Source organism: Anolis sagrei, chromosome 6, assembly GCF_037176765.1.
Source record: "Anolis sagrei isolate rAnoSag1 chromosome 6, rAnoSag1.mat, whole genome shotgun sequence".
NCBI lineage: Eukaryota > Metazoa > Chordata > Lepidosauria > Squamata > Dactyloidae > Anolis > Anolis sagrei.
This window is the reverse complement of record NC_090026.1, coordinates 18,784,934-18,798,514: the sequence shown is the minus strand read 5'-3', so window position 1 is coordinate 18,798,514 and position 13,581 is coordinate 18,784,934. Positions and strand designations below refer to the sequence as shown.

At 41.7% G+C, this 13,581-nt stretch overlaps 1 protein-coding gene across 5 annotated transcripts in view; it reads left to right on the top strand.

The window, feature by feature from the left end:
* Positions 1-13,581, top strand: part of SHISA7 (shisa family member 7) — a 50,490-nt gene that overhangs the window by 31,703 nt on the left and 5,206 nt on the right. For 4 of the 5 annotated variants that reach the window (XM_060780383.2, XM_060780380.2, XM_060780382.2 and 1 more), the window contains exons 3-5: positions 1,452-1,606; positions 5,551-5,616; positions 13,370-13,522. In XM_060780383.2, the coding sequence (XP_060636366.2) occupies positions 1,452-1,606; positions 5,551-5,616; positions 13,370-13,522 (374 nt within the window). The remainder of the gene's footprint in view (positions 1-1,451; positions 1,607-5,550; positions 5,617-13,369; positions 13,523-13,581) is intronic. The other variant, XM_060780384.2, reaches the window with a different exon arrangement.

Genomic DNA, 13,581 nt, shown 5'->3' with positions numbered 1-13,581 from the left:
TGTGCAAACATGCCTGTGCCCATCCGCTGACATATGGCTGGAGGAACAAAAAGAGGTGGGAGTTGGAACTTCTTGTGTCATTTTGAGCTATTGGAAGCTTCTCTGAGAGACAACTTGTCCATCTTGTTCCATAGCACAAGAGAAGTAGCAATATTGGATGCATCGTAGGCTATTTTTTCACTTCATGATAGGTGAGAGTGAGGTCTAACAAGCTGGACAAGTTCCCTCCTTGCCAGGGACATGCACTATCAAAAATCCCACAAAATCTTCCAAAATATGTAAGAGGAAAAGAGTACACTGTCTTCTTGGAAGAAATATAGTGCGAAAAATGTTCTTCCTAAAATCCTCCATGCAAGAAGGTCTGAAGCAGGTTCTGAGACTGGTAATTTATATAGAATCACAGAATTGGGAGAGTTCTTGTAGGTCATCTATTCCAAGCCCTTGTTCAGTGCAAGGAAATCAGAGTCATGGCATCCTTAACAGATGGCTGACAAGCCTCTGCTTCAAGATCCGACCATCCCTCTAAGCAATTTCTTCGATTGGGAAACTGTGCTTACTATCAATATGTTACTTCTAAAGTTCATCCAAAAATTACATAATGTTTACTAGTTGACACATGAAACATAAATGTGTTGCTCTTTTGTAAAGTCAAAATCATATAATGAAAACAGGGCAAACATTGGTTGTTTGGGTTTTTTTTTTTTTTTGAGCATGAGCCTGTGTGAAATAGTGGTTAAAGCATTGGACTATGACTCTGGAGGCCAAGCATTTGTAGCAATGTTATCAATACTCATGTGTGAAATGTGTTGACCAATGACTCTCTTGTAAGAATTGACAAGTGACATGATAGTCTTGCTTTTTTGGAGAAACATTTCCAAGTTCTGAATCTATCCTCCTGTAAACTATTCAAAATAGATAGGGAAAGAGTAGGTAGTTGGGGGGTGGAGAACCAGTCTTTGCCCTCTTCTGTGTGAGCCATTTAAAGTATTGTCATTTTAACCCTCTTCAGGTTAAGTAGGCCCAGTTCTTTCGAGCCATCTTTATAGTCCTGTTTTTTGTATCTGTGACTTTGTCACCACCTCCTATAACAGGCATGGGCAAACTTCAGCCCTCCAGGTATTTTGGACTGCAGCTCCCACAATTCCTAACAACCGGCTGTTAGGAATTGTGGGATTTGCAGTCCATAACACCTGGAGGGCCGAAGTTTGCCCATGCCTGTCCTATAACCTTGTTTCCTTTTGCCTACATTTTTCTGTGTCCCTTCACCAAGGCTCAGACACTAGAGTGTTCTGCCAAACATACATATTAACCTTGCACTAGTACGCTACACCACTCCCTGGAAGAGAGATTTCTGTAGTTAAATAAATGACACCTCAATCTACCCTGCCTAACTACTGTATGCAAAACTCCGACTGCCATTTTTCTGACTGTTGGTTTCCTTTCATGGATAGGGCTCTGGTTGACATTCTGAGGCATCAAGCAGGCACCACTTCATGTTCTGAACGCAACAACAGCCTTGTAATTAACTCTAACTTCCAAGACAATGGTTCGGCTCGTCCTCCGAAGAACATGTACAACACAGTGAAACCTTCCAAAACCAGCCATGGTAAGAGGCACCCAGGAGGGGCGGGGGCTGTCACAAAGGCAGAAAAGGCTTGTGATTCCTCACTTCTGAGGGCAGCAACCATAGCAATATGTTTAACGGCAGTGCCTGGAGATAAAGCTGCTATTCAACTGTTAATCTTCTCTTGATTCCTAATTGCTCAGGGGCACAACAGTCTACAACATATGCCTTTTCCAGGTCTGTGGGTAACCTAAGTGGTGTATTGGACTCCGCAGTAGGCGTGGTTGGGGAATGTGCTAAAGCAAGTATTATTCTATTATGCAGCTGGGCACATCTAGTGTGGTAGGAACATAAAATGTGGAGTAGGGAATAGGATACTGCGCAGTTGGCAATGTAGGCTTTAATCAGGGACAAGGTCATTTCTGGAGATCTATCTACATGTTGACTCACCATCCAACAATTGATTCAATGAGCCCAGTCTAATTAGAACTAACCAACAGGAGTCTATATGATTATGGCGTGTGTCATACATGCTGTCAACATTTCCTGTGCTTGATCTGGCATAATTTCCTCTGCTTCAAGATGGTTGTTCAATAGAACAAAAGATTGTGCAGTAAAACAAAAATCTTGTACTAAAGTGAGTGAGGCCTCGATGGGGTGCCTTTACTGAAAACAGTAGTGGAGGGTGAACATTTTGGCTTTTGTTATGTGCATGTCAACTCCAATCCTTTACTGATGAACTCCAGGCTGAAGGAAGGATCCAACAGCCATGTTTAAAAGAATAGTGTGGTGATCTGAAGGATGGAGAATTCCAGGGAGCCAACAATCTCTACTGTTACTCTTACTTTTCCCCCACTGCCTTTCACATTAATGAATTGTGTGGAAACCATGTTTTGCACCATACCCCCTGCCATTGCAACACCCTTGTTCCTTCACTAGTCCAGATTCCATGAATTCCCTGCCTTGAAAAGTCAGCTTAAGCCCAGGCTAAAGCACAGAAAAAAAGCTTGGGAATAACCAGGCTTACACATGGCTCACTTTTTGTGATATGGCACAATTTTAACTAGCCTAAAATACAAGATAGAAGGTTTACAACAAGCTTCGTGGTAAAATATAAATATCTATCTATAGCTACATGAGCTTTCCCTTAGATCTCAAATCTAAATCAAGACAAGGATACAAAATGAGACAGATAGCTCCTCTGTACACCATGCCCACAGAGATAAGAATGAGCTTCTCTAATAGACCCAATCCATTAAGATGAACCGATCCTCCCAAGACCATCAAAGGTCTATTACATGCACCCAATTTCTCTTAACAACTAAGAAATGAGGACAGTTTCAGACTGGTACAGTCTTTTCCTGTATTTCTTAACATTTGGCTGTATTGTTTAGTTGAGCTCTGCCTCTTGAATAAGGGGACTCTGTTGCTAAAGGTTAATAGGAATGGGCCTGGTTAACGCATCAGTGACATGTGTTGGAATTCATGCCATGGTTTTGTCATGATTTCTGAACCATCACTATTCTACAAATCATAGAAGGACACCAAAGCATGACCTTAATCCACAAGTCTTCAAAATCATAGTTTGGGCAATTGCTCATTTGTTTCATCATCCGAAGCAGGCTCTATGATTTGAGCTATTTTTAAAAGCTGTTGCTTGGGATGCATCTGTTAAGAACAAAGATGAAAGTTGAAGCACATGTGGATGCAGGCTGTGCTATAGAATGCAAATGCTGATTAGCACAAACCATGGTTTGATGTTAAGATTTGAGTGAGGTATCACCTTAGCCATCCCAATCAACTCTGTGGTATAATGTGAAATAAACCATGTGTAATTCACGTTTGATCAACCCACACACTGCCTTGCCAAAGAAAGAAAATATGCCATGCAGATAAACAATAAAGAACAAGTTGTTTCCTCTTCGTAGTTCATAACAACAAATGTACAATGTGATCAGTTGCATCAACTCACATAATGCCCTTTTATGAGAGATTTAAAATCGTCTTTCTTTGTCCATGTAGATAAACTCAGCAGCTCACGAAGCAAGAGCACATTCCAAACACTGTCTCTCTCTCTGCTTCTCTTTTCTAAACTGTTTCTCTGCACCTACATAGCTCAAGCTTGAACAAAAATGTAACAGTATCCAAAAGTCCTAGGCTCCACCATCTCCGCGAGCATTGCCTGACCAAGCTTCATGCATCTTAATAAGCTTCATGCATCTTATTTTACAGCTGACACACACATTAACTGAATTCTTACATGCTCTAACAAACTCTTCTTGAAATAAAGAGTGTCATACTGATACAGTAAAACCAACCATAAGATGTTCATCTAAACTAGAAAAACTAGAAAAAGCTTAAAAGAGATGAAGGGCCCACCACCCTTTTCCTGACAGTAATCCAAACCAGCCATTACATGGCCTGGATAATGCTTTTCATGCAGATTTCCTCGTTCCCTTCCAACTTGCAGCTCCTTCCCCCATCACAGCAATATTCTCGTATAAGCTATCTTGTATGTACTCCTGTTCTTTCAAGACTTCATCTTTTAAATTATATATGTATAAGCAGTAGGAATTAAGCTGCAAAAGCTTGTGGGGAAACAGCCTGCTTGCCATGACAACCGATTCAAGCTGTCTGGCTGTCTTTGTGTCGATGTGAACATTAATATTAGGGTTGTGGGGTGAGGGGAAGGAGGTCCTTATTCGGGCATGAACTGTTTCCTTTCCAGATGGAACCGAAAAAGGCAACTCGGTTATGCAGCTTTTTCTACTCCAACAACAACAACAAAAATCTTCCCTGACAGAAATACCAGGAGACTAAGCTTGGTTTTAATCACTCGTTCAAGTCTCAGTCTTTGGCAATGGATGCCAACAAGACCATAACCCAAATGAGGAGCACTGATCAGTAAGAGAGAGGTGTTACCAGAATCCAAATATTCTTTAAAATGAATGGAGGTCTTCAATGACAGCCAAGTGTTCTAATGTAACTCACAAGACTCAGAAACTTAATTGCTCTCTGTCAATGGGAATGTTCTTTGTGTCTCTGTCTTTCCGTCTGTCTAAGCTGTTTCAAGAAATGTTGAAGGCGGAGGGAGGAGAGAGAGAGAGAATAGGAGAGATTAAACCTCTGGACCACAAGGGCTTATCTGTTTCTCAACTCATCCGTGTTTCATTGATATGAAGACGTTATTTGGCAGTTTTATCTTCTTGCCTCGAAAAGCTTTATCTCTCTGGACTAAGCTGTTAAAACAGTGGTTCTCAACCTGTGGGTCCCCAGGTGTTTTGGCCCACAACTCCCAGAAATCCCAGCCAGTTTACTACCTGTTAGGATATCTAGGAGTTGAAGGCCAAAACATCTGGGGACCCACAGGTTGAGAACAACCGTGTTAAAGGCTGAAAAATGGCCCAGACTTGTTCTCTTTTCCCTGGCCAATTGGTCAGTGGCTACAATATTCAGTGAGCAGGACCTATAACTGGAAATTTAGTGTCCAAGCAAAACCTGCAAAATCAAGCAAAACCTGCAAAAATCCCAACATGTACCTTTGCTCCGAAGTATTCTTTCAGGACCCTGATTGGGGCATGATGTTATAAGTGGAAACCCTCTTAGCTTTGTATAAGAAGGGACTAATTTTTCAAGGTGTAAGACACAAGGTACTGAGCTTCAGATAGAGTGAGTTTCATTGTCAGCCCTTAAGAGGCCATTAAATACCAGATGAATCAGAGAGCCTGTCCCTCCTAGCAATGTATTCATCAGCACACACAGTCCCTGGCCTGGCAAAAAGGAGGGACACCGAATTCACACCATCCTCCTCTGGGGCTATGAAGCAGGCAGCCAGGCATTTAGTTACATGCATCCTGGAGATGACATTTGTAAGATCTGAAACGGGTGACCCCTCGTGGCCACTTCAAGCAGATCTCCATTTCGCAAGTGGATAAAAGTTAGCACCCTGCCCCACACGAGTACTTCTCTTCTCTTTTGCCTTGCAGATAACATGCATCACAATTACATCCATTTGAATGTCAACAGCCCTAAGCACCATACGGCCACTCTGGGTAAGTGCCAGGACCAGGGCCATCCCTGGTAGCGCATGGAGCAAGGAGCCAAAAAAGGTGCAGGGAAGTAGCATGGGACTATCTGGCATCTTAGCCAGGGTTTCCATGAAGATGACATCCAGGCTGTCTTTGCTTCGATTTTAACAACGTCTGCTTTAATCGATCCTCTGTTATTTGTGTCTGTTTTTTTACTGTTTATTGTTTTGATCTGTGTTTAAGTGAATACTCTTGGTTTCAATGTACTTCTAAGTAACTGACTGAAGAAAAGCATTAACAGAGCAATACAGCAAAAGTATAACTAGGAAGTGTCCTTTCCAGCTTCAGGTGGAGATGACAGAGAGATCGAACATGTGACTTCCACGCATGAGGAACATGTGCTCTCTGTCATCATTTCCCCACTCGTAAATTTTATACGTATTTATTCTGAAGGAAATCCTGCTATGTTCAGTATGACTTATACCTAGATAGGTCTGCATACGATTGCCTAAGATGGATGGCATCATCCATCAGATCTAAGAAATTCCTTCTGAATTGGATTCTTCATTCTATCCACCATGGTTTTCAAGCCAGACCAGTTTCTTAAACTTTTTCAATTGGGACCCCTTTCGGCTCGAGAAATGTTTACATGACCCTGGCTAAATAGATAAATAAAATAGGCATAAAACTCAAACATTAGCTGATAACAAACCACAATTTGCAAGGCTTGCTAAATAGTGTTGTCAAAGGCTTTTATGTTGCAACTGATCACCTTGATTAGCATTGAAGCTGCAAAGCTATTCAGTGCTAATCAAGGTGATCAATTGCAACATTCACACTTGCCTCAAGCAGACACGAGTTCTTTCTCCCACCCTGGACATTCCGCAGATATATAAATCTCACTTGCCTAATTTCCAACAAACCTCACAACCTGTGAGGATGCATGCCATATAGGTGAAAAGTCAGGAGAAAATGCATCTAGAACATAACCATACAGCCTGGAAAACTCACAGCAACCCTTGCTAAATAGGCTGATTTTCTTTTTTTAAAGACGTGCAGCTGAAGCATTTTCTGCAGAGTCCACTGTAAACACTGCCCAATAGATTCGCGTAAATGTCTAAGTCACTAGGTGGATGTTCAGAATTTTTTTTACTGTTAGCAACATTAAACTAAGGGGACCCCAGTTGGGATCAGAACCCACAGTGTAAGAAGCAATGGCCTAGACCAGTGTTTTTCAAACTCTGCTCATTCAGGTGTTTTTGACTTCAGCTCCCACAATTCCTAACAGCTGGTAAACTGGTTGGGATTTCTGGGAGCGGAAGTCCAAAACACCTGGAGGAGCAGAGTTTGAGAACCATTGGCCTAGACTATAAGGGAGTTATCCAAGGTGCTGAACCATATGCTCAGTTTGGATAGTTCCTTTAAGGTTTATATTAGTAGTTCTGTGATCCGCAAACACCTTGGGGGAGGGGGTGGGATGTTATGTTCTCACAAGGGATCCACAAAGGCTTCAAAAATATTGTGAGTTAATTATTTTAAATGGATACGGAATATTCCAATAAAAATATTATAATAGTACTGTGTTCATTTACATTTTTCACTGCTCTCTTTGAATTTGGGGACTCTTGATGAGCAACTTTAAATATATATTTAATAAACTGTGAGTTTTTAAAATATTGAGTTATGTCTCAGTAGCCCATGGCAACAAATAGTATTTAAAGGAGATGATACAGAAATGGTTAAGAACTGCTGATATACACTAAACCCTGGAATGGCTTCAGTGTCCCCTTACTTTGAAGACCTCCAGATCCCATAGCATTCCAAACACACATGAAATGCAATGCAAAGAGACAAATTTCTTTTGCTCTTCCCTTACGGCCTTCTTCCTATGCATCTTTTCCCTGGATCATATGATTTCTTTATTTGTTCACAGTTGGGTGAAGTCTTCCAGCATAGAGCAATAAAGTCAGAGTTAAAACATTTGTGATGTTATTCATGCAGTTAGTAATAACTTTAATGTGTTTTAATATGAATCGCAACCTTGGGAGTGTGTCTCCAGGTTCATGTTAAGGGAGGCATTAGCTGTTTTCCCTGTAACGCTGATGATCTAGACTGGGGGCACCACAATTACTTGAACCACTTCTTAATCACAAAATTACTAATTGCATGAATAATATTATGTCTGTCTTGGATCTAAGAGCCAGGGATATTGTTCCACTCCAGGAAAATAACTTCTGTTTTTTCCCCCTTCTCTGCCTCATCCCTGTGCCATTATTGCTTCTGTGTTCTTAATGTGTGGGGGCTCTAATTGCACCCTTTTGTTGGCTTCTTGCTTGCTGGCAAACAAAAATGCAAGGAGATCAGAGCGGAGATAGAGAGGGAAGAGAGTGGGAATCAAAAGCAAATCTTATAGCAGCTCTAAACTCCTCACTACCAGTTCCAAGAAAACTCTTTGTGCTACAATCTAAGGGTGCACTTGCACTGTAGAATTGATGCAGTTTGACACCACTTTCACTGCCATGTCTCAATGCTATGAAATCCTTGGAGTTGGAGTTGTAATTTGGTGAGGCATCAGCCTCCTCTGATAGAGAAGGCTAAATCTATATAAATAAAAATGTAATGTTTGTGGGATTAACAGAACTCAAAAATCACTGGACGAATTGACACCAAATTTGGACATAAGACACCTAATAACCCAATGTATGTCCTTCACTCAAAAAAAAATGATTTTGTCATTTGGGAGTTGTGGTTACTGGGATTTATAGTTCACCTACAATCAAAGACCATTCTGAACCCCACCGACAATAGAATTGAACCAAACTTGGCACACAGTTCTCCCATGACCAACAGAAAATACTGGAAGGGTTTGGTGGGCAGTGTCCTTTGGTTATGGAGTTGTAGTTCACCTACATCCAGAGATCACTGTGGACTCAAACAATGATGGATCTGGACCAAACTCTATATGAATACTTAGTCTGCCCAAATGTGAACACTGGTGGAGTTTGCGGAAAATAGAGTCTTGACATTTGGGAGTTGTAGTTGCTGGGATTTATAGTTCACCTACAATCACAGAGCATTCCGAACTCCAGCAACGATAGAATTGTGTCAACCCCCCCCCCCCAGAACCCCCATATGGGCCACAGCAACGCATGGCAGGGGACGGCTAGTACATTATAAAATTACAGCTCTAAGGATTCCATAGCATTGAGCTGTGGTAGAGAAAGCGTGGCAGTGCAGTTTTAACACCCAGGGAGGCATAGATGTGACCTGAAGGCATGGTTTGTGGCATAATGTAAAATAAACCATGTTTAGTTCACGTTTAATCAGCTCACATACTGCCTTGTCAGAGAAAGAAAATATGCCACGCAGGTGAACTGAAAAGAACAAGTAGTTTACTCTTCTTAATTAGAACAACATATGTACAATGTGATCAGTTGCATCAAATCACACAAGATCCTTTTATGAGAGATTTAAAATGGTCTTTCCTTGTCCATGTGGATAAACTCCTTCAGCAACTCATGAAGTAAGACAAGAGTACACTCCAAAATCTGTCTCTCTCTGCTTCACTCATCTTCTCTCTAAATACACCTGCATAGCTCAAGCCTGAACAAAAATGTAACCGCTCCCTGGGCATTGCCCGACGAATCAGGTTCATGCATCTTATTTTGCAGTTGACATACACACACTCACTGATTCTTTGCATGCTCCAACATGCAAGGTTGGGAGGGGGTTCTTATTTCACATTTTATGGGTTATACAATTAGAATATAATAATCAAGACAGCAAGGTGTTCCTCATGCTACAGAGAGGGTATGAGCGAGTAGATGAGGTTCTTATGATGATGCAGTTCAACCATTTGCACTCAATCAACACTTTTACCTTCACTTTTAAAAAGATAATAGCATAACTAGTGCCATTTGGAAGAGGGTGGGTGTCCACTTACAACATTGGCTGCCTTGAGGTATTCCAGGTATACCTCAATTAACCAAATAAGTGTCTTCCTCATCATTACTTCCCTTTAAAAAAATGTTGGCAGCAGTGGCAGAAATAACATGGGAAGAATAAAGATAGGTTGCTAGAATACAAAGGAGAGTTCAACCTGGTTTAGCAAACCTTATTGGGCAAGTGGGCTTAATAACAAAAGATCCTCCCCATAAACATATAGCAGAGTAGCTCATCAGCAGCAACGTGACCCAGCACCAGTAGCCAAAGTGACAAAAAGAACAAAAACACACAGACCAGTGTTATATCTTCCATAGGAGGCTTTTCTTTGTGGTAAAAATAATATAGTTGCACTATTTACAATAACAAGGTTTTCACAACACAAATAGACAAATATATAGTAGCTTTACACACAGCAGTCTTTATACTGGAGCTCCCTCACAAGGCTTCTCCTACACAGAAGTTTACCTCACACTGACAAGCCACCTCACACAGACTAAGAAGTTCCCTCATTGAGGCCAACTAACACTAACTGCTTCGGTTTACTCACTCTCCTGAGGGCGAAGCTAGCTTTGGCCCACTAACTCTAACAGGCTTCAGCCTACTAACTCTTTCAGTGATTGACTCACACTTTTGTAATCGAAAATACCCAGTTAATATTTAATATTTCTGACAAACCTTTTATTTCAAAACTGACAATATGCACATGTGAAATGAAACAACCAGGTAAGGTAAACCTTGGATAAGTCACCAAAAACATTTTGAACCTTCAGAGATTGCCTGAAGACTGGTTGCAAAATGAATCAAAGGAGGGTTTTTTTTTCTTTCACCAGATTCCACGTGTTCTACGATTCCCATTTCGTAGCCAAAACTATTGATCTCTGCTTTTAAAGCATAGTGAACAGGACCTCATGAGGAAGGCCTACCTGGGTTGTTGTAGGTTTGTGCAAATCAATCACCTCCTTTTTAGGTGATGCTTTTTCTTCTTCTTTTGCAAATGTGTCAACTGGCCAATCTATCTGTTAAAACAGAAGAAACATGAACTGATTGAATGGCAAGTGTGGAAGTAACTGCCCCCAATGTATTATTGAAAGCTTTCGTGGCCGGAATCACTGGATGGTTGTGAGTTTTCCGGGCTGTGTGGCCATGTTCCAGAAGCATTCTCTCCTGATGTTTCACCTGCATCTATGGCAGGTATCCTCAGAGGTTGTGAGGTCTGTTGAAAACTAGGGAAATTGGGTTTATATATCTATGGAAAGTCCAGGGCATGGGTCCTCAAACTTTTTAAACAGAGGTCCAGGTCACAGTCCCTCAAACTGTTGGAGGGCTGAATTATAATTTGTAAAAAAATAGGAATGAATTCCTATGCACACTGCACATATCTTATTTGTAGTGCAAAATACACTTAAAAACAATACAATAATTAAAATGAATGATAATTTTAACAAATATAAACTTATTAGTATTTCAATGGGAAGTGTGGGCCTGCTTTGGGCTGATGAGATAGGATGTTGTTGATGTTGTTGTTGTTGTTGTTGTTGTTGTTGTGTGCTTTCAAGTCATTTCACACTTAGGTTGACCTTCAGTAAGGGCCGGGTAAATGACCTTGGAGGGCCATATCTGGCCCCCGGGCCTTAGTTTGAGGATCCCTGGTCCAGGGTGAGAGAAAGAACTCTTGTCTGTTTGAGGTAGGTGTGAATGTTTCAATTGGCCACCTTGATTAGTAAATAAAAAACAAAACTCAAACACAGGGGAACTCCAGAGAAGAAACAACCAGGAACAGCTGATCACCTCTCAACAAAGAATTTCTCCAGGCAGGAACAAGACACACCTAAAAGACTGTCAGGCCATCAAATGCTAATCAAGGTGGCCAATTGAAACATTCACACCCAGCTCCAAAAGACAAGAGTTCTTTCTCTCACCCTGGACTTTCCACAGATATATAAACCCAGTTTCCTTAGTTTCCATCAGACCTCACAACCTCTGAAGATGCCTGCCATAGAGGCAGGTGAAACGTTAGGAGAGAATGCTTCTGGAACATGGCCATACAGCCCGAAAAACCTACAACAGCCCAGTGATTCTGGCCATGAAAACCTTCAATAATACAAGGCCTATCTGTCTCCCTTTTTCTTTTTCTTTAGCTTAGTGTAGTGGGTGTAAAAAGCCTTTATGAAGCGGAGCTTTGTTAACTGAGGTGTGCATGCCTTCCCCCTTTGGTTGTGGGCTCACCTGCTGGCAGCAATAGAGTCTAGAAAGCCACCCGCTGTTATAATCATCCTGCTGTGCCTCAGAGTGACATCTCATTGCAGGCTCTGGGGCAACTGTGGGAATTTAAACGGCGGGCAGCTCTCCAGGCACTGTCTTTCTAATCTCACAGCCATGGGATTTGGGCAGGAAGCCCAAATGGCAATACCTGTAGGCCCTGCTGGGACAGTCAGGCCACACCAGCCACTCAGCGATGCTGGGGGCTGCTGCCAGAACGGATCCCAGTAAGCATCAGTTGCATTTCTTTAATCCACACTGGACCAACTAGAGCTATAGTTATATCCTGGGGTTGGAGGAGGGATGTTTATTGCAAACCAGAAACTGGAAAAAAAAAAAAAACCAAAACAAAACATAGGAGAACAACCCAGAAAATGTGATGATATGGAGAACTATTTACTAAATCATCTCTGTGTACTTAATAAATAGAGTAATCCTGTGTACAGAGAATAGTCTGTTCATGAAGGTGTCCTTGATCTGAGAAGTGGTTTTTTGAAAAAAAAATCATAAGGTGGTGACGAGCTTGGATGTTTCCCAGCAACAGTTAATATAAGAGTACAGCCTGACCAGGTAAACAGGTTACCTGAGCACAGTCAATACCGGAGTGAGGTTATGCTTCTGTTTAAATGATAGCAATCATTTCTAAATCTGCATTTAGCAGAGCGAGCTTTGTGCAAATCAATCACCCTTTTTTTTAAGGTGATGCATTTTCTTCTTCTTTTTTGGAAATGTGTCAACTGGCCGACCTATCTGTAAAAGCAGAGGGAGTATGACCTGCTTTAATGGCAAGCGTGGAAGTAACTACTCCCAATGTGTTACTGAAAGCTTTCATGGCTGGAATCACTGGGTTGTTGTGAGTTTTCCGGGCTGTAAGGGCATGTTCCAGAAGCATTCCCTTCAGATGTTTCGCCTGCATCAGTGGCAGGTGTCCTCAGAGGTTGTGAGGTCTGTTGGAAACTAGGAAAATGGAGTTTATATGGGGGAAATGGGGAAACTAGGAAAATTGAGTGGAAAGTCCAGGGTGGGAGAAAGAACTCTTGTCTGTTGGAGCTGGGTGTGAATATTTCAGTTGGCTACCTTGATTAGAATTTAATGACCCAGCAATTTCTGACTTCTTAGTGCCTAGGGGCAGTAAATAAAGAACAACACTCAAAATCGGCAATTCCAGACAAGAAACAATCAGGGCCAGCTAATCACCTCCTAACAAAGCATTCCCCCAAGAAGTAAGAAGCCAGAAACTGCTGGGCCATTAAATGCTAAACAAGGTGGCCAATTGAAACATTCACACCTACCTCGAGCAAACAAGAGTTCTTTCTCCCACCTCGGACATGCCACAGATATATAAATCCCATTTTCCTAGTTTCCAACAGACCTCACAACATCTGAGGATGCCTGCCATAGATGCAGGCAAAACATCAGGAGAGAATGCTTCTGCAGCATGGCCATACATCTTGGAAAACTCACAAACCCAGTAACTGATCCCAATTACAATACCTAAGGCACTGGAAGCCAGTCTGAGTTGAACTAATGGGGTTTCTTTCCTTTTTGCCTTCTTTCCTTCCTTTCTTCAAAGACTGGCACATGAACCACACGCCCAGCCACTCCAGCACCAAGTACAACACCCTCAGCTGCTCTCGCTCCTTCCACAACCTCTCCCATCTGCCCCCATCCTACGAGACGGCTGTCAAGTCAGAGCTCAACCGCTATTCCTCTCTCAAACGCTTGGGTAAGATACATAATTTAGAATGAAGCACCGGGACATTTGTTTCTAGAATCTTTTTCTCC